The 21,311-nt window shown below is 40.5% G+C and overlaps 1 protein-coding gene across 2 annotated transcripts in view; it reads left to right on the top strand.

The window, feature by feature from the left end:
• The window catches only part of ca8 (carbonic anhydrase VIII), a 50,494-nt gene that overhangs the window by 11,354 nt on the left and 17,829 nt on the right, over positions 1–21,311 (top strand). For both annotated transcript variants that reach the window (XR_004564059.1, XM_034183128.1), the window contains exons 2-7: positions 9,383–9,574; positions 9,792–9,916; positions 14,304–14,399; positions 14,921–14,983; positions 15,590–15,638; positions 17,842–17,954. Coding sequence is in view for 1 of the 2 variants with exons in the window: in XM_034183128.1 (XP_034039019.1) it covers positions 9,383–9,574; positions 9,792–9,916; positions 14,304–14,399; positions 14,921–14,983; positions 15,590–15,638; positions 17,842–17,954 (638 nt within the window). In the remaining variant the exon portion in view is untranslated. The remainder of the gene's footprint in view (positions 1–9,382; positions 9,575–9,791; positions 9,917–14,303; positions 14,400–14,920; positions 14,984–15,589; positions 15,639–17,841; positions 17,955–21,311) is intronic.

Below are 21,311 nucleotides of genomic sequence, written 5' to 3'. Positions count from 1 at the left end.
ACAGCTATTTTGAAACTGGGGCCAAAAATCAGCAGTGGTAGACTGTTAGATTGTGAATTGTAAATTTTCCGGGTGTCGTGGGTGGCAAATTAAAAACACACAGAAACCACAGATAACGGACTTCAGTTTTAAATGTTGTATTGATAGAAATCTTTCCTGGACAGGAAGGTGCCGATTCGGCCTGCAGGCTGCACAACTCTGCCCCCCTTCCTGCCTTTTATCCCCCTGCACTCCAGCCACACCCCTAGATGGGTGGGTCACTACCCTCAGCATGAATCAGTAAAGTTATATGTGTTTGCATGAAACATGTTACATTTAATATCTGAAATGTATGTGCGGTGTGCTTCTTGCGTTGTTATATAAACATTATGTGTAAAAGTAAAACTGTGTTTGTCAGTGTAGCGTGATAAGACTTTATTGATCTCACAGTGGAGAAATTCATAAGCAGATGAACAGTATGTCCCATGGCGCTCCAGAGGAAATATGAGGATACTATTATTATTATCATCGTCAATATTATTAGTATTATTATCATTATAAGATTTGAGGGTATTAGCAAGTTATTAGCAAATCATATTATGATTCATATCACAAACAAATTAGCCATGAAACATAATATCCAACAAGACCGTCCTAAGACCAACATGAATAAGTGTTGATGTTGATGAAGTGTTTATAATGTCGTTACTTGAATGAAATACGGGTGGGATCTCCCATTAGATGTTAAATCAAATGGAAATATTTGGACACTTCAAGTTTGATATTCTTTTGAACCACTATATGACCCTGGTCTGTCTGTCTGTCTTGTCTATTTTGAGGCTTGTTTGCTCTGTCACACAGCTATGCACTCCATTAGTGCCCCCTCTAGTTTGTTTGTACCTCTGGTGTCTCACTTCCAGAACTTTCCACAGCCTCGCTCTCTCTCTCTCTCACACACACACACACACACACACACACACACACACACACACACACACACACACACACTCACTCTCTCTTGCTTTGTAGCTGCCCAGAGACACTTCAGGAGTTTGTTGTCAGGGTTCTGGTTGCCGTGGAAAGAGGGAATGTGGCAGTGAGATCTGTGTGTTCTGTCTGCTAAATGGCTGAGTTTGTTTTATTGGACGAGTCTGAAGACGATACTTGTGAAATGAGTCTCACTGAGCGTGTGAGTCTATATCAGCACTATTTTCTACAGTGTTTCTTTGGCTAAAGCACAAAAACAAGTTAGTTACAAATGTATTTTCTTCTTCCATCATTCAATCAAAAACCAAAAAATTACAATGTATCAAATTTGTGTTTACTCACATTTTTGTCTTTTCTGAGAATGACAACCTGATTCGAATTTGATTTATTTGGTTTTTAAGTATTACTTGTGTAATGGCCAGAATTTAAAAAATAAAAATACAAGGCCAAGGAGAAAACATCAGCATTTGTGAAACACACACACACACAGGAACTGCCCTCCATACAGCCTTGTGGCTGGAGAAGATGATGCATGTAGATTAGGCCTAAAAAAGCTGTCTGAAGAAAACTGGCAATAAAATTGATGATTTACATGCATTATACCAAAGGGGACCATAACTAATGCAACCTATCATCTTGACTTTTATATTTTTATTTAATTTATATCAAGTTGTAGAGATTTGTTTTGAGTTTAAGTTTAAGGAAGATCATTTTAGATGTGTTTATATTGAGAAGCCCAAATTAGTTTTTGTATATAAAATGACATAAACAAATTGAAAAATGTGAAATACCAAGAGGTCCAATATGCCGGATGCCCTTTCTGAGGCAACGTTGCATTACTTGGAGAATGGGCAGGGGTGGTCTTGAACCGGGAACCTTCCGCACTGGAACAAAGTGCACCCCTGACATGTTATTGAAACATTTACTTAAAAGTAAAACCTGTTTAAAGGTGAGGCACACTAATATCTTTTGTTTACTTTTACTTTTGTTTTCAATTAGGAGTGTCTGTTTGTTGAACATGGCTTGGATAATTTCTTTGTCTGGTTTTTGTCTGTTGTCATACACTATGTTAAATAAAGGTTGAACTTATTGGAACCTTTAGTGATCTTCAGTGTAGTTGCTCAGTTTATCAACTTAAAGCATGCTAATAGCGTGCTAATGGCTTTGTTATTTTTGTCATGACATCACTGTTTGCTAAGTTGTGCAGCAAACAGACTAGTTATCTTCCAGAAACAATGTTGAGAGGAAATAAAGACAAGATCTGTGGTGAAATCTGCTTCTACAAACAAATGCTAGCGACCACATAGATAGAACATGCCTCTGTGAAGTTCTGACTTTGCATGTGAAAATACGTAATTGTATCTTCAATTCCTAAAGGGCCGTGACACACATTTTACACATTTGTTTTCCACCCTCAGTAGCAAGACTAATTAAAAGAAGCTAATGCTAACCAGTACAGACCAGCTGCTAGCTTGCATTTGAACAGATGGTGTGATTTTAATATGATGTAATATAAAGATACAGTGTGTTTATTCAGTGCCACACCAAGAAGGTCACACCAGTGGTGTAGTCTACATTTTTGAAGTGGGTAGACTGTGTTTTTGCCCGTCATCAAACCCATGCATTGCGCCCCGGTTATTAACATTTTTAACACCACCACCAACTTTCCATCTGATCATTTATATTCTATATTTGCCACTATAAATGTGAGAAATGTGTCAGAATGTAAGTAAGTAATTTGCACCAATTGCAAAATACAGTATACAACAGTAAATCTAAAAGAGTGATTAAAAAATACAAAGATCAAATACATTTATTTTTTGGCATCTGAAAACCTAATTTAACAAAGAAATTTAATTAGGTCATAAACCACGAATAAACAATGTTTAAATCCAGCCAAAAGTATCATATGCAAGCTACTGTGCATTAACAGTAAATAAGACAACTTTAAGTCACAGTCACTCAAAAAAAAAAGTGACTGTGACTCCTTGTTATTAAGAAAGAAAAGTTCTCTTAACAATAATAAGGAGCAGATTATTTCCTCCCAACTAAGTATATTGCAAGAGTTCACTTTTCCTCCCTCTATTTAGTATCGGATATGAGCCTGTACTGTCAAATTCAGCAGCTGCAAGATTCACCCTTCATATAATCTGCATGGCCCCACGTTGTTTGTGGACAGTTTAGACGCATAAACAAAAACAAAACAGAACACACCTGTCTACATCAGCATGCACTGGCTGCAGAGCCTCACGCCTCCTACCACAATCTCTGTTGAAATTGACAGTCCATCAACAGGTCCAGACGGGGGACTGGAACCTGTAGGCTTTGTGGTCCATAAGGAAACCTACCCAGTATAAACAAGCTAGTATTAGTATACCTTAAGTTCCATTAAAACAGCAGCTAGGCTGAAGGACAGAAGCTAGCTCCCAGAAAATTCACATACAATGAAAATATGGTAGATGCTTTACTTTGCAGAAACCTTTTCAACCCATGACAAAAACATTGTAGGCCAAATCAGTGGCACAAAAGTATAGTATGAAGACAACCAACTAACTAACTAAGACAACCATGCAACTACTGGGAGTATGCCACTTACCAATTCCAGTCATTTTAAAACTACACTATCCAACAGCCAACGGGACTCAAGCTCAAGAGACATCTGTAGATTACCGGCAAAACTCTATTATTTTTTAAAAGCTGTTTCATTTTATATTTTAACAATAAATGAACGGATCATTAAAAATGTCCACGAATCAAAGTCAAAAGACATTTGCACAAGTAGAAGCTCTCCACTTATTGTGCTCAAATTCATATTTTAGAAATGACTCTGTGCTGATAACAACATTAAAGGCAATCACATATTTTGTAAAAATTACAAGTTGAAATGAGCATTAAAAAAATTCATCAAGAGGTTAATGTCACAGAAATCCTACTTTACAATCACTGCAGTCATTGTTAAATTATTTCCTGTTGCATTTATAATAAACATTTGTATTTATTTACGGTGTGTTTTTCTGGTTGAAATGAGATATAAATAATGTACCAAACTTAAAAAAATGTACAAATTTCCATGTTATTTTGTATAAAAATAAATGTCAGAGGTTCCTTATGTTAAACAAGAAATTATCTAATCTGAAATAACAGGTGGTTTTAATTTACAGATGAAAGATTTCTAAAGAACCATTTATTGATTTATTTAGCTATTTTAATTACAAGTATTTTAAACTTTTTTAACAGTAATCAGAAATTCTGAGGTAACAAACAACAACAAAAAACATTTCCAAGGATTTTTCTTCATAAAACTGCTCCATAAATGAGCAGTCCTGTGACACGTTTGTTTTGTACAGATCAGTGGTTTATTTCTACACCGACCCATTTTGTACAGATCAGTGGTTTCTGTTTCTGCCACTAGTCTTCCGTGTTTTGGCCCGACGCGTCGTTCCTATTGGACAACGCAAAGGTACGTCACGGCTCAGAAAGTTGGATTGGCTTGAACTTTGTCTACGTCAGCCTGCCGACAAGCGGCAATGTGCGCTCCCGTCAGCATCTAAAAGCCAACGCGTCTCATTGAAAATAATGCTTTTAGACCGTTTTTGACGCGCCTGACGTATTCCCTGCGAAAGGCCCATTAGCTTAGTGAACAAAAAAACTAGCTGTCGTAGGCTAGCCCACTTACCAGAAATGCAGACAGCGCCAGGTTTATCTCCTCCACTCAGGGTGCAAACTTCATCAATCGGCCCTGAAGCAGCAGGTGGACGTTTTGGGGGGAAAAAAAAATCTAAAACCGGGGCCTGTTTTCTTTTCATTTTTTCGGGTAATAATCACCATCGATACTTCAGCATTCTTCTTGTTTGTGTGCGGCTTTCGCGCTGATTAGCTGGTAGCCCCGCCCCATCTCTCTATGAGCCAATTAAAACTCTTATCTAGCAGAGCGAGCGGGGGTGGGACATTTTGTGCACTCTGCAGTGATGGACGCCTGATGGCTGTCTTTTAAAGGGAGAAAATAAAATTACAGTCAATAAGCGCTTATTTTATTTACACCGTCACGTTCCCCGGGGCAATTTGAAGTGGGTAGACGGAAATTCCCGGTCGTTTTAGGTGAGTAGACGGCGTATACCTGCGTTCCACGTAGACTACACCACTGGGTCACACTATTATTCTATTCAATCACACAGGAGGTAATTTTCACAGCAAACATTTTGACATTTAGCAAGAAAAGCACTTGCTACTTAGCAACAATAATAGCTGTATTTGCACACCAACAGCCAAGTAATAAATTCCCTGTTTGTCCTGTTATGTCAAATCTATTAACTCAGTTCTAAAGTTTGAGTCAAGCCACATCTGCGTTCCTTATAAAGAGATGACACCTTGTTTTAAAAATGAATCATCTCAAGGATGATTTTTTAAAAAATGAAGCAAGACTTTCAAGTTAATATAAAGTAAAATGTATTGGTTTGGGGTAGGAAATGTAATAAAAACAGTATCATGTTAAATTTATTTTATTGTATCCCCTTCATGGTTGAATATTATATGAAGTAATGTATGTTTTTTTATTTATTTGTTTGTTGTTTTACCAGCAATATTGTGTACAAAAAAGACTTTTACTTCTTAATCTTGCATTGTCCACATACCCTGGGGCTTGAGACCACGTAAGTCAGAATTTTGCCATAATTTGCAACACAATTTTCTAGCCATTGTGGTTTTATGTTCCCATTCTGTTGTACATTTCAGCCTATATTTCGTATTGTAGTGAACATCATTAATCTTCCTGTGATTACTATCTTAAATTGTGAGGTCACGCAGGGTTTGCGCTGTGAAAAGCAGATACATCTATAGAATATATGGCTAAAAGTTGATTTTTCTTTTTTATTAAATTGATCTGGTGCATCAGTGTTCACAAGATTTTAATGTCATTGTCAGTTTTATTTATATAGCACATTTTCAACAACACCAGCTGCCCAAAGTGCTTCACATGTAAAAAAAAAAAAAAAAAAAAAAAAACAATATCAAAAACATTGCAAAAAACAGGGCAATTAAAATCCAAATAAACAAAAGACAAGTAAAAAAAAAAAAGAAAAAAACAGACACATCCATCTTAAATTGCCAAAGCAAAAAGATAGGTCTTAAGAGCAGATTTAAAAGACTCTACAGTTGGAGCAGCTCTGATTTGTAAATGTTTGGACGCAGCCACCGAAAAGGCCCGATCACATCGAGTGTTTAATCGAGATCTGGGCACATTTAATAAACGCTGGTTTTCAGACCTCACTGATGTGACTGGTACATACAGAATCAAAAGCTCGGAAATATATTCAGGAGCCGACCCATTTAAACACTTAAACACAAACAACACAATCTTGAAATCAATCCTAAATGCGATCGGGAGCCAATGGAGTGAGGCAAGTAATATGCTCCCGCTTCCTCGTCCCTGTGAGCAGTCGTGCAACAGCATTCTGGACTTGCTGCAGATGCTTTTGAGAGGACTGGTCCAGCCCACAGTAGAGCGAGTTACAATAATCTAAAGAGGATGTTCTGAACAAATGAATAACTCGCTCAAAAACACAAGCTGGAAGGTAGGTCCTTACTTAAGATTCTGAGTTGGTAAAAACTGGCCTTAACCACAGAATTAATTTGCTTGTCCATTTTAAAGGAGCTGTCAAAAATTACCCCCAAGTTTCTAGCAGAGTCATGTACATAGGGAGACAAAGGACCAAGCACATCAGTTGAGCCAGCAGACAATATAGACCAAAAGCAACAATTTCAGTTTTTTCTCATTGAGAATTAAAAAGTTTTGGGCCAACCAAGTTTTTACTTCCTGCAGACAATTTACCAAAACAGCAACAGAATTTGAGGGGAATTTAAGTGGCAAATAAAAAAAATCAGTGGCCTTTTGAGTCAACATGCATTGTATTGGAAATAATGCAAAGTAATGAGATGCAAAAGAGGTGATGGCCTCGAGGTAGGCTTGAGACCAGAAGATCCTCAGTTCAAATTCAATGTCAATTAATTTCATTTATATTGCGCCAAATCACAACAACGCTGCGCTTCATACGAGTAAAGTCTAACCTTACCAACCCCCAGAGCAAGCCCACAGGCAACAGTGGTAAGGAAAAACTCCCTCATATGATGTTGAGGAAGAAACCTCAAGTAGACCAGATTCAGAGGGGTGACCCACTGCTTAGGCCATTCTAAAAGTTATAAGGTTTTTACAAAGTTTTTACCAAGCTGAAGAAACAGGAAACAGAAAAAACACAGATTAGCATCAAAACAAAGTGCATTATTGAGATGAGCACACAGTCACTGGCAGGGGGTCATCCAGCACCCTGGGATGCAGGTCCAACACCCATCCATCACATCATCATGTAGGAGTACATTCCAAAAGAAACCTGCAGTGTTTCTGCACGGCATCTCATGGTCAATCCAGCACCCTGTGGTGCCCAGCTGTCAGCCTTGTGTGATGTCATCTGTACCTCAGACAGAGAAATCCCTTTCATACAGGATAATCCCCCCTGCTCTTTGCCGCTCTGAGCAGGGGGGCAAAGCTCTCGATTTACCGATCGATCTACGTTCCGACCCTCACCTATGGTCATGAGATTTGACTCATGACCGAAAGAACAAGATCGCGAGTACAAGCGGCTAAGATGAGTTTCCTCCGCAGGGTGGCTGGGCGCTCCCTTAGAGATAGGGTGAGGAGCTCGGTCACTCACGAGGAGCTCGGAGTCGAGCCGCTGCTCCTCCACGTCGAAAAGAGCCAGCTGAGGTGGCTCGGGCATCTTTTTCGGATGCCCCCTGGACGCCTCACTGGAGAGGTGTTCCGGGCACGTCCCATCGGGAGGAGGCCCAATCTCGGATGAAACAGAAGAAAATGGATGGATGGATGGACAGGATAATCTCGGGTTAGGTCTATAATCCCCAAGTTGCTCCCTGTGTGTAGTTGAGTGCCTTGCATAACAGCACCTTCACATCAGTGTGTGTGTGAATGGATGAATGTGAGGTGTCATTGCAGGGTACTTTGAGGTTCAGATGAATTAATTTATATCAAGTTGTAGAGATTTGTTTTCAGTTTGAGTCTAAGGAAGATAATTTTAGAAAATTTTATATTAAGAAGCCTGATTTGCTTTTTGTATTTGAAACGCCATAAACAAATTAAAATGTGTGAAATACCAAGGGGCCAAATACTTTTGCAAGCCACTGTATGTATGAAAGTATGTAAATGTAAAAATATCCCTACATGCAATGTTGGATCCATGTGAAAGATGATATTATAATTAGGGAATAACCCTGTTGTGTCTGATGATTTGTGGACATTCATGCTGGTTATACGGTCGCGAATTGAGCTTTACCCGCAACGCGTTTTACTGGCTAAAGGATAAAACTGATATTTGCGACCGTGTAACAGCATGAACATCCACAAATCATCAGACACAAGGGGGTTATTTCCTTTCTAATCCAATTCCATCTTTGCACGGTTTATTTTTCTGTAGGTAATTTGGTCGGCGAGGTTTACTGTGAGGCAGCGTCGCTCCAACAGCGGTCAGGGCGCAGAGTAATCCATCAAATGTGAAAATCCATCAAATGTGAAATGGTAATTCTGTATCAGAATTCACATCAATACTTTTGTATGGTAGCTTAATTCATCCATTTCGGTGTTGACGTCGATATGTGATTTTCTCTCGCTCTCAGTTAACAGTGCTAACAGCTAGCAGCGCGCACAGCCGGTGTTCTGTTGAATTGTGCATCTCGTTGCAGAAATTGACAGTTCTACATCACGACAATATTACGCATGAGTGCGCAATCTCATCAGAACACCATTCAGGGTGGGGAGTAATACATCCAAATGTGAAACGGTCGAATATTTTGCCACCGTTGCCCCAATATTATACAGTCTGAAATCTCACACGATTAACCAATCAGATTTGTGGAAAAAATGTAACTGGATTAAAATAATGATTGACAGTCACAAAACACTTTCTTTAAATGGTAAAGACTCAGTAGCAGCTAAGAAGGTGAAGGCAGGAAATTGAAACTGTTACCACAGCAAATACAGTGAACTCAAAACAATCAACAAACAAACCACACATCTAATACAAGATTTATACAGAATTAAACACAAAGTTAACCTGTTATCACTGGAGTATTCATCATGATTTAGAATATACTTGTAGTATATGATTTTTCCTGGAGTTAACAAATGGGATTAATGGAGACAGGCAGTAATCGAGACAGTGAGTATGAAAAAAATTCTGTATGTAAGGTAAAAACATATAAACTAAAGCATATTCAGCTCTGGAATTGTGGGTGCTGGTAGATACAGCTGAGGACCAGTGAGCCTCCAAATTTGAGCCATGAAGGCATCTTTTTTTAATTGAAGTGGACACAGACATTTCTGAAGATGTTATCATACATTTTTGTCTCCCAGGTGTAGAATGGGGACTCCATTTCCCAGCAGCCAATGGGGAATACCAGTCTCCCATTAATTTGAACTCCAGGGAGGCTCAGTATGAGCCGTCCCTCCTGGACACCAGCTTATCTCCAAACTACGTGGTGTGTCGAGACTGTGAGGTCATCAATGATGGACACACTGTCCGCATCGTTCTCAAGTCCAAATCAGGTGACTCAGACGTCACATCAACACACACCACTCTGTGTGTGGATGTCAGAAAATACTGACTGCATGTTTAGTAATGCTTGGCAGATGTGTTTTTGGAGGAAGTACAACAACAAATTTGCAGTGAAAATGAAGCACAAGTACAGTAAATGACCCATCTGTCTCACTTTCACTCTGTTCTTATTAACTGATTGCTTTGGGTTTCCTGTGTTGTTGTCAGTGGTTACAGGGGGACCGTTGCCTAGTGATAATGAATATGAGCTTCATGAAGTTCGATTCCACTGGGGCAAAGAAAACCAGAGAGGTTCAGAGCACACCGTCAACTTCAAGGCTTTTCCTATGGAGGTATGCAGAGCATTCACATACATATGTGAAGCTACGAGTGGGGACTGTGAGTGCTGGAGCCTGGAGACACCACACCAAGACACTCAAAAAATAAAAAGAATTAAAAATTGTGGCACGTGTAGTTGTGTTACAAAGATTTACAAAGAAGGTGAGGAACGCTGATTCTAAGCCCGAAGATCTGTATGGCACAGTGTAAATAGCATAGTGCAAGTGTATGAGGGGCCGTATCCGACTACACCTTGCTATTTAGATGGTGGGTAACTGGAGTGAAAGTAAGTCGCAGAGCACAAAGTACAAAAGATGGACAATAATTTACTTCATTGAAAGATACCCCGCCTCACGCTCTATGACTGCTGGGATAGGCTCCAGCCCCCCGCGACCCTTAATTGGAGTAAGCGGTAGAAGACGAATGAATGAATGAAAGATGCAACATGGTTTGCATTTGTTTACTTAATTAATCATGGGTGTGTTTTGGAGCAAAACGTGAAGTATATCAATCAGATTGTCATACTATTCCCTTTAACAGCCAGCAACTGGCAAACTGCTATGCAACAGGTGGATGCAAGTGAGAGGTTTTCTGTCAAGTTAATGGATTTGTACCAATGTGTCAAAGCACGAGTGGATAGCAGCCACCAAAGCTCCCTGAGGTGAAGCAGTGAAGCAGTAAGGTGATGTCTTGTACTTTAATATTAGTGTTTACTTTTTTGTTGAATGATTGTTTTTAGTTGAGTTTCACTGTGAATACAAGGAGAGTGTACATGCATTATGAACCCACATATGTAAACCACATCTGAATATTGCTCCATATAATCAGCAGGAAAACTGTGTCTGACTTTAGGTTAACATTTTATTGGTCGATGGGACAAACACTTTCTGCTTTCTTGCAGTAGCAATCCACCAGTACGGAGTTTGAACACACATTTTATACAACCACAACAGCACATTTTAACAACCACACCCATGGGTACAAAAATGAGCCTAAGTGCACTAGTCATTTAAAGAACATGTGTGCTGAGCAAGAAGATGTCAGTAATGGATAAAATGATGGAATATTATGGAAACTGGCAACGACACATGCTGCTTTGTATCAGGTAGAAGACAGGACCTGAGTGACCTTTACATGGTTGCAGCAACACAGGAAAAACTACAATACAGACTACAGACTACAATAAGTAAAATGCACGCAGAGCATAATCTCACCATCATTACATCATAAGCTGACTTCCGCATCAGGTGGACATTTGAACTGACTGAATATTGTTGATTCCCTTCTGCATTACATCAGAAGATCAAAGATAAGATAAGATCAAAGATACTGTAGCCACCTCACATTACACTTATTTTATATTCTGTGATACGTTTTTTCACAGTCCAAAAGTTATTTGTAGGAAACATCTTCAGGTGGAGGAAATAATAACTTGCTGTCAAATCTGCTGTATAGGCTCATTGGTTGGTTCTTCGATGGGGAACCTACAGGGCGTCTGTGTCTCTGTGAACTGGACAGCAGACTTTAATGTGTAAACTTTTGCTTCGAGCAAGATAATGTGTTCTGTTCCATTACGATTCAGGGGAGACTTCTCTGTTACTCAATGGTACAGAGAAGCACTTAAGGTGCTTCCTAGGAACGCTGCAGTGCAATTTTAAAACTTAACAGCAGCCTCTTTTATAAAATATGGTAGCCCCTTCTTGATCATCTTCCCAGCGACCTTGTTGATCTATTGCAGAAATGACGCCCACACTTTGTCTTTGCATCCAAGTCATAGGGTGTTAAATGTCTTCCTTTGACAGGATCGTAATACAAATGACAATGTGATCCAATGTGTATTGATGTAACCATGCACTTTATTTGGTAAGATCTGTGCTTTGTTTGATTATTCTGTTAATGCAAAATTCAATAAAATATTTAAAAAAAAAACAAAGAAATACAGTATTAGTGGCTGGCACCCAAAGTTGTCATAACTGTCACAGTCAACCAAGCACTGATGTTCCTTACCCCAATGGTGCCCAGCCAGGAGAGGCTTAACCCCTTAAGCCCTAGAGCCTATTTCACCAAAATCACATACCCATACATTATGATTTATCTCTCAGCTTGTACAAGGTCAAAAACGCAAAAGTTTGGATCAGCTAAAAGACAAGTTCTAGGGGATGTTTTGGATGCAAAAAAATTGAAAGTAAATAATACTTGGTAGGAGTAAATGAGTTTGTTTTTTTTCCCCCCAAAAAATGAATTCTGATTTATGTCTTTATTTGCTTGGCGTTTCAGCTGTGGTTAGTTGATATGTGTTTGAAGTGGATACTTTTGTAGAGGAGACGTCTCTTGACATTTTGATGTATAATAAGTGTATGTTGGTGTCAGCATTGGTTAGTTATGAGTGTTCAGATGTTCCAAAACAGGGCAAGTCCCCAAATTTGGGCAGCGCCTAATGTACTGTAGTAGAAGTCAAGACCTTGGAAAAGGGGGAGAGGACCAATAAAATGAAGGTCAAGCTTCAGGCACAGTACCCAAAGGGGCAGGTACTCTGTCGAAAGTTATACATGTTGCCCAACCTTGTAATGAGGAGCAACTGACCAACATTTGCTGGCTGAAGCTTAGTACTCCAGCGATGACAGAAGCAGCATTGCTCTATGCCAGAGCTCTTAAACTGATTCCAGAAAGGGCCAAGAAGGTGCAGGTTTTCTTTGCAACCAACCACTCCACCAAGTGATTTCACTGATTAACATCACTTTGAGCAGATGGAATCAGTTAATCAGTTAAATCACCTGGTGGAGTGGGTGGTTGCAAAGAAAATCTGCACCTTCTTGGCCCTTTCTGGACTCAGTTTGAGACCTCTGCTCTATGCCATGTGAGGTGGCAATGACAAACCTAAGCATGAGTGGAGGGGATCGCCACATTCTCTTCCAATGATTAAAACAAAGAGGTTGTTGCCAAATCTGCAGCAGAAAGGTGGCAACCTGGTGCAGGAGACCAAGAGGGAGTTATGGGCATCCTTAATGCAAACCAAACTGTCTGCACACAACAATGGCTGCTTAGCAATTAGGCATCTCGACACCTTTTCCAAAACCTGATCGTGTTGGTGGGAGGTACCCAGAAGACAAGCTGACAGAAGCAAAACTCCGCCCCAGTCAGAAACAATGTCAGTGTGGAATCCAATCAGATGGAAAATGTGCTGAAGTGCAGCTTCTGTAGTTTCTTGTGACAAAGGCAATTTGGGCATGAGAACAAAATTTACCATCTTCAAGAACCAGTCAACAACAGTAAGAAGGAAGCAGCCCAATAACAAACTCAACTGAGATGTAAAACCAGGGATAATGAAGAACTCAGAGTGGTTGAAGGAGAGTGGCCGGGGGGAGGAGGGTTAGAAGTCTTGCTTTGTGCAACATGCTGCTATGAATTCAAGCATATTTGGCCAAGGTGGGCCACCAAAAGAATTGCTAGATAAAGCTATTTGTCCCAGCAACTTCAGGATGACAAACCAGATTTGAAATGTGCCCCCCACTGAAGGACTTGGGAGTGAAGTATGTCATGCACAAACGTGGCGAGGTGGGAAATCCTCTGGAATCTGTGCATGTTTCACAGCTGTTCAACCTCACAAGACACCACCTCCAAGACACTGGTGGGGTTAAAATGGTACAAATGTCATTGGGTGAATTTCTGTAAGAGTACCAATGTGAAAAGGCATCGGGCTTACAATTAGGAGAGCAAAGTCAATAAGACAGTATGAAAATGAATCTTGTAAATAATCGCGGCCACTTGGCCTGCAAAAAATACAACCTGCAGGCAGATTTGTGACACTGAAGGTTTTAGCAGTCGATCCAAACAGCAAAACGTTGAATGGCGCCGTCAAGCCAGTGTCTTCACTCCTTCAATGCCAATTTGATGGCAAGGAGCTCCCAGTTACCATCACTGTAATTCAGTTCCACCAAGGACAGCTTCCTGAAAAAGAATGCTCAGAGCGGTCACACCCCTCAGTACACCCCATAATTTGAACCATGCACCACTCCGAGAGTACCAACAGCTGTGAGCTTACGTTCTATGAATGTATCATTGTTCCACTAAAGCAAAAGTTCATTTTATATTGAATATTTCTCACAAAAATTGCAGTTAGCCAAATGTAATACAGCTAATCTTGAGCCTTTGATGACAGTGAAAATTTGACATTGTGAGTGAATTGACAGTTGCCCAGTGACTAATCCTGCTTTGAATATGATCTGATATCATATTGTGTATCGACATTTTAACATCTTATCTTCACTAAATTTAACCATGACATCAGATCCTGAAATGAAAGCTTCCAGTCACCGCCAGCTGGTGACTCCTCGCTCTTTTACTGTTCATTACACCTGTTCCCTTCTCAAACACAGCTTGTGTTCTTTTGTTTGTCTGCAGCTTCATCTGATCCACTGGAACAGCACTCTGTTTAACAACTTCGAGGATGCTCTGGGGAAGAAGAATGGAGTCCTCATTATTGCTCTTTTTGTGCAGGTGAGCAACAAAATTTTGTCAACAAGACAAAATAGCAGATCTTTGAGAAGGTTTTCAGGAAACTGGAGATTTTGGCCTTCACTGTAGAGCTGGTCGTGAGGTCTTCACAGGGAAACAAAGGAAAATTCTGCAAATTGTGACTCCTTTGAAGACTTAATTGGAGGGCAGTTTAGTACATCTTCACTCATGGCTCCTCAACAAACATTCATCTGAAACACACCTGCTGAAATTGTGTGACTCTTGTGTTTATATCTGCTTAATCCAGTCAGTCAAACTCTGAGATGTGACCTTACTTCATCACATCTTATCAGAGAAAGCACTGGCTAGTCATCTGGTTGTCATTTCATTCCAGACAATTGTGACCACCTGAGGCCTCACTCTGATTGGAATTAACCTCACATGTCCTCTTTTGACAGCTCTTATAATGACACTCAGATCTAGTGATATTTTTGACCCAGTTACTGTTGTCACCGACCACCACCATCTGACCAGATACTGATTCACAGACTGTGCTGTGTTAGATTGGTAAAGAGCATCTGGGTTTGAAGGCCGTCACTGAAGTTTTACAGGACCTACAATACAAGGTGAGATCAGTACCAGAAGATCAGACAACATTCTGTTACAGTGCATCCGGAAAGTATTCACAGCGCTTCACTTTTTCCACATTTTCTTATGTTATACCTTATTCCAAAATGGAGTACATTAATTTTTCCCTCAAGATTTTGCTCACAACACCCCATAATGACAACATGAAAAACATTTTTTGAAATTTTTGCAAATATATATATATATATATATATATATATATATATATATATATCTGGTCTACAGACAATTCCTTTGACTTCATATTTGGTTTGTGCTCTGACATGCACTGTCAACTATGAGACATTATATGTAGACAGGTGTGTGCCTTTCCAGATCATGTCCAATCAACTGAATTTACCCCAGGTGGACTCCATTTAAGTTGTAGAAACATCTCAAGGATGATCAGCAGAAACAGGATGCACCTGAGCTCAATTTTGAGCTTCATGGCAAAGAATGTGAATACTTATGTGCATGTAGTTTCTTAGTTTTTTTATTTTTAAGAAATTTGCAAAAATCCCCCCAAAAAAACTTTTCTCACATTGTCATTATGGGGAATTTTATGTAGAACCAGGAACTGTGTAATTGTGTTTTGTTTTTTTCAGGGCAAGCGCAAAGTCATCCCGTGTTTCAACCCCAACACCCTGTTACCCGGTGAGTACCAGACAACTTGGATTTCATCATCAATATGTGAAGCCTTGTAGCAAATTAAAATAGTTTGTTTTTAAATCGTGCCATGGTGTTGGATTAAGACGGCAGCCTGCACTATATGTCATTCATTCAGTCTTAAGACAAACTAAATCTGAGTTAAGTGTTAGCTCATATTTAATTCAGTCAAAGCTGTGATGGCATGCTCTGATATTTTGAGGCTAAAATACACATTTATGGAAAGGGGAAACCCTAACCCCACAACATTCATTTTGAAAATAAACCAGCCTCTTTATTTTTTGCCATGTGGCTCGCTTCTGAGTGCATGAGCTAGCACATAGGCCTGAGTGCTGAGAACCCCAGTGGTTGGAGAAGGCCAAGGGGATGCCCACTCTTCATCTAGCTGCAGCAGATAGGTGGTTATTTTAGAGAGGTGGGGATGGACTGGTTATCTGCCTGTGTGGTTGGCATCCAGGACCTACAACTTGACTTGACTTAATTTCTGGGTGTCTCATTTCTTTTAGTTGCCCTGCATGGTAGTGATAGCACAGGGTAGCAATGTCTTTGTACAAAAGAATTTGGAAAAGGATGAGTAGCTTTTAGCCAGAATTGGTAGGAATATTCCTTGAGTTGGTGTCTCAAGATGGAAATTTTTTTGGAGCAGATTGGTCAAACGTCAAGGCAAAAGTAATCAAAAATATGGTCAAGGTGAAAGTAATAAATATTGTCCGAAAAACACAGATACCGAGATGTCTCAGCAATCAATAGGGAAAAGAGAGGATGTCAAGCTTAGATCAGTCAGTAAGCCATTTCTAATGAAATGTTGAGTTACATAAAAATGCCATGAAATATTGTCATAATTGTATGAAAAACACTTTTTCCAAAATATCGCTGCAACCAATAGCTCCAGAGAGGTGATCTAAAGTGTGTATCAATCAGCTGATCGGTTTTCATTATAAGATCATCCTGATGATATCACGACAGTCCCCAAAACAATTTTTGATATGTGTGTGTGTAGGGTATACATGAAGGAAGGTGCCAGAGACCTTTAGAATGTCTCTGGCATGGGGCCACCTGTTGCCTGTTCTCCATGTTCATCTGGTGTTGCATACAGAAGGGAATCTAGAATAAAATTTGTGCTAAATCAATATGCAGATCATGCCTCCCTCCCAAACACTGGGTTCCTTCTTCATATACATATTGACTGGCATGAGGAAGGACATCCGATGTAAACTTTGTGCCAAATTATCATGCTTATCCATACCTGAACTGCTAGGAGCTGCCAAAAGAAATAATTGCCATGCATGGAAGAAGTATTTCTGTAAAAATCTGAGATAATCCTGCTATACTTGTTGTACTTCCATGATGGTTGAGGCTATGAATAGAATGCATGTTTAATCTCACTGCATTTCTGCAATGCAGTAAATGCAAGTTTTAGTGACATTCTCAAATGTACAACAACAAATTGGACAGTTACATTCCCTGCATGCTGCACACAGACGTGGGATGAGAACGTCCTGGAAAGTGAACATAGCAACGATATCTGGATTCAAGATTTTAGATGCATGTTGCTGATTTGAAACTTAGAACTTCACTGTACCTTTAACTAAACTGTATAACAGCAACAAATGAGTGAATCAGTGCAAAAGGCCGAAGACATCATTAGTGATTTAACATCTGCACTCCGACAAAACAATGTCCTTTGGGATTAAGTTCTTATTCTTATCTGTGATTATAACACTGTCAAAGGGTTTTAAATATAGATTTCTTGGTGCTATTTTGGGCAGCACGGTGGCTTAGTGGTTAGCACTGTTGCCTCACAGCAAGAAGGTCATGGGATCGATTCCCACCTGTGGCCTTGGTGTGTGGAGATCCCATGTTCTCCCCATGTTTGTGTGGGTTCCCTCTGGGTGCTCCAGCTTTCTCCCACATCCAGACACATGGAGTTTAGGTGGATTGGAAACTTTAAATTGTCTGTAGGTGTGTGTGCAGGTGTGTATGTTTGTCTATATGTGGCCCTGTGACAGACTGGCGTCCTGTCCGGGGTGTACGCTGCCTCATGCCCTATGACTGCTGGGATAGGCTCCAGCCCCTGTGACCCTTAATTGAAGTAAGCGGTTGAAGATGAGTGAGTGAGTGAGTGAGTGGTGCTATTTTGTCAATGTTTTTTGCACTCATTATGCACTTTAACTGTTTAATTTGCCATCAGATCCACTGCTGAGAGACTACTGGGTGTATGAAGGCTCTCTGACTACACCACCCTGCAGTGAGAATGTAATATGGATCCTCTACCGCTACCCTCTCACCATCTCACAGTTACAGGTAACAAAAAGGGTTTTCAGTCATTTTCATTTAAAGCCTGGGTCTGACACATGCATGATATGTACTTGTATTCAAAATATGAACAATGAAATATTTTTAACCCCAAAACACACCACAAATATCACCTCTGCTGTGTTACAATCTCTGATATACTATATATCCACTAGAGGGGAAGATCAGAGTGGATTTGTGCACAGCTGAATCTCTCTCTCTCCATCAGCATGAGAAGATATCATGCTCAATGTGAGACTGGTTGTTTGTTCCAATCCTCTTCTTACATCCTATCATGATCAAGCTTAGTGTACTTGTAAATATTAAACCCAGAATTATCACAGGGGTGAGTGCCAACATTACTTCCTCCACTGTGGTGGTTATGAGGTAGCATGACAGAGGCGTTTCACGATGCCGATATGTTTGCAGGAGAATGATGGTCCAAGTCTTTAGTTGAGGGTCCTGATGCTGCCCGTCCCTTTGAATGCTTGTGAGACCGGGACACAAAGCAATGACTTAAGGTGACATAGATGCCTTTGGTCACTTCAGAGGATCTGTGGGTCCTGCTTAAGTGACTTTGTGTTTAATTAATGATTACAGAGAAAGACTAAGATGAAAAGTATTACTTGCACTGTGAGGCAACGTTAACTGTAACATTTCGGGCATTGTGGTGCGTTTCTCTTGGCATGATCCAGCATGCAGGTGCTTTGGTGTTGAGGACCTAATGGCTAGAGCAAGCCAAGGGGACACCCATGTTTCACCCACCTGTGGCAGATACATGATTACTTTCAAGAGGTGGGGAGGTGGTGCTCTAGCGGTTAAGCAGCAGAGCTGAGACCAGAGGACCCTTGGTTCACACCCCTTCCAGACTGGAAAATCACTAAGAGCCCTTGGACAAGGTCCTTAATCCCCCCCCCCCCCCCACAACACACAATTGCTCCAAGTGTGCAGGTGTGCACCTTGCATGGCAGCATTCTGACAGTGGTGTGTGTGAATGGATGAATGTGAGGCATCATTGTAAAGCGTTTTGAGTATCTGATTCAGATGGAAAAGCGCTATATGAATGCAGTCCATTTAAGTGGTGGAGGTGGACTGGTTATCTGCATTTAATACTGCCATGGGACAATTTACTTTTCTTAAATGTTCAAATATGTCAATGAAGTTGGATCCCCCCCATGATTTTTTATATTGAACTGTGTGTTAAATTATTTATAATATTGAATACTGAAAACTGAATATTAAATATTTGATGAATTAAATGGACACTTAATACAACCCCAATTCCAATGAAGATGGGACGTTGTGTAAAATGTAAATTAAAACAGAATACAATGATTTGCAATCCTCTTCAACCTATATTCAATTGAATACACCACAAAGACAAGATATTTAATGTTCAAACTGATAAACTTTATTGTTTTTGTGCAAATATTTGCTCATTTTGAAATGGATGCCTGCAACACGTTTCAAAAAAGTTGGGATAGTGGTATGTTTATCAGTGTTACATCACCTTTCCTTCTAACAACACTCAATAAGTGTTTGGGAACTAAGGACACTAATTGTTGAAGCTTTGTAGGTAGAATTCTTTCTCATTCTTGCTTGATGTATGACTTCAGTTGTTCAAGAGTCCGGGGTCTCCATTGTTGTATTTTGCGCATCAAAATGTGCCACACATTTTCAATGGGCGACAGGTCTGGACTGCAGGCAGGCCAGTCTAGTACCCGCACTCTTTTACTACGAAGCCACGCTGTTGTAACACATACAGAATGTGGCTTGGTATTGTCTTGCTGAAATAAGCAGGGCCATCTCTGAAAAAGACGTTGCTTGGATGGCAGCATGTGTTCCTCCAAAACCTGGATGTACCTTTCAGCGTTGATGGTGCCATCACAGATGTATAAGTTGCTCATGCCATGGGCACTAACACACCCCCATACCATCACAGATGCTGGCTTTTGAACTTTGCGCTGGTAACAATCTGGATGGTATTTTTCCTCTTTTGTCCAGAGGACATGATGTCCATGATTTCCAAAAACAATCTGAAATGTGGACTCATCAGACCACAGCACACTTTTTTACTTTGCGTCTGTCCATTTCAAATGAGCTCGGGCCCAGAGAAGGCGGCGGCGTTTCTGGATGTTGTTGATGTATGGCTTTCACTTTGCATGGTAGAGTTTTAACTTGCATTTGTAGATGTAGCGAAGAACTGTGCTAACTGACAATGGTTTTCTAAAGTGTTCCTGAGCCCACACGGTAAGATCCTTTACACAATGATGTCAGTTTTTAATGCAGTGCTGCCTGAGGGATCGAAGGTCACGGGCATTCAATGTCGGTTTTCGGTCTTGCCGCTTACATACGAGGTCTATTAGAAAAGTATCCGACCTTATTATTTTTTCAAAAACCATATGGATTTGAATCACGTGTGATTACATCAGACATGCTTGAACCCTCGTGGGCATGCGAGAGTTTTTTCACGCCTGTCGGTTACGTCATTCGCCTGTGGGCAGTCTTTGAGTGAGGAGTCGTCCACCCGCTCGTCGATTTTTTTCATTGTTTAGGAATGGCTCAGAGACTGTTGCTTTGTTTGATAAAAAATTTTTCAAAACTGTAAGGCACAACTGAGTGGACACCATTCAATAAATTCAGCTGGTTTTCGGTAAAAATTTTAACGGCTGATGAGAGATTTTGGTCTGGTAGTGTCGCTTTAAGGACGGTCCACGGCGCCTGACGGCGATCTGCGCTTCAAGGCGGCAGCGTCTCGCCGTTTCAAGTTGAAAACTTCCACATTTCAGGCTCTGTTGACGCAGTAAGTCGTCAGAGAACAGAGAACTTTCAGAAGAAGTCGGCATGAGGAGTTTATTCGGACATTCCATTGTTAACGGTCATTTTGTAATGAACGTGCGGGCAGAGTCGCATGTCGGGCTGGACCCGACCGCGGGGGGTCGCGGCAGGAAAAACACCTCCGTTGGAAATCTTAACGGGCAAGTTGGAACATGCCCAAGCTGTTGAACAATTTCTCAGTTACTCACTTGTTGAAAGCCATTAAAAGCCGCCTGAATTCTACAAATGGTTTTCAACACGGAGGTGTTTTTCCTGTCGCGGCGCACACAGATTTGCCGAGTCATCACGGAAACGACTCGGCGAATTTGCGCGTACGTCTTTCATTAAAAAAATGTCCTTAAACAGTGGAATGTCCGCATAAATTCCTCATGCCGGCCTCTTCTGAATCTTCTCCGTTCTCTCACAATGTCCTGGGTGAATTAAGCCTTAAATTAGGATGTTTTAAGGTCGAAACAGGCCGACGACAGCGCCTGGAAGCGCTGCAGGACGTCCCGCTCCGTGGGAAGTCCTTACACCGACAGAAACACC

The sequence above is a fragment of the Thalassophryne amazonica genome, chromosome 12 (genome assembly GCF_902500255.1).
Source record: "Thalassophryne amazonica chromosome 12, fThaAma1.1, whole genome shotgun sequence".
NCBI classification, from domain to species: Eukaryota; Metazoa; Chordata; class Actinopteri; order Batrachoidiformes; family Batrachoididae; genus Thalassophryne; species Thalassophryne amazonica.
This window is presented reverse-complemented; position numbering and strand designations above follow the sequence as displayed.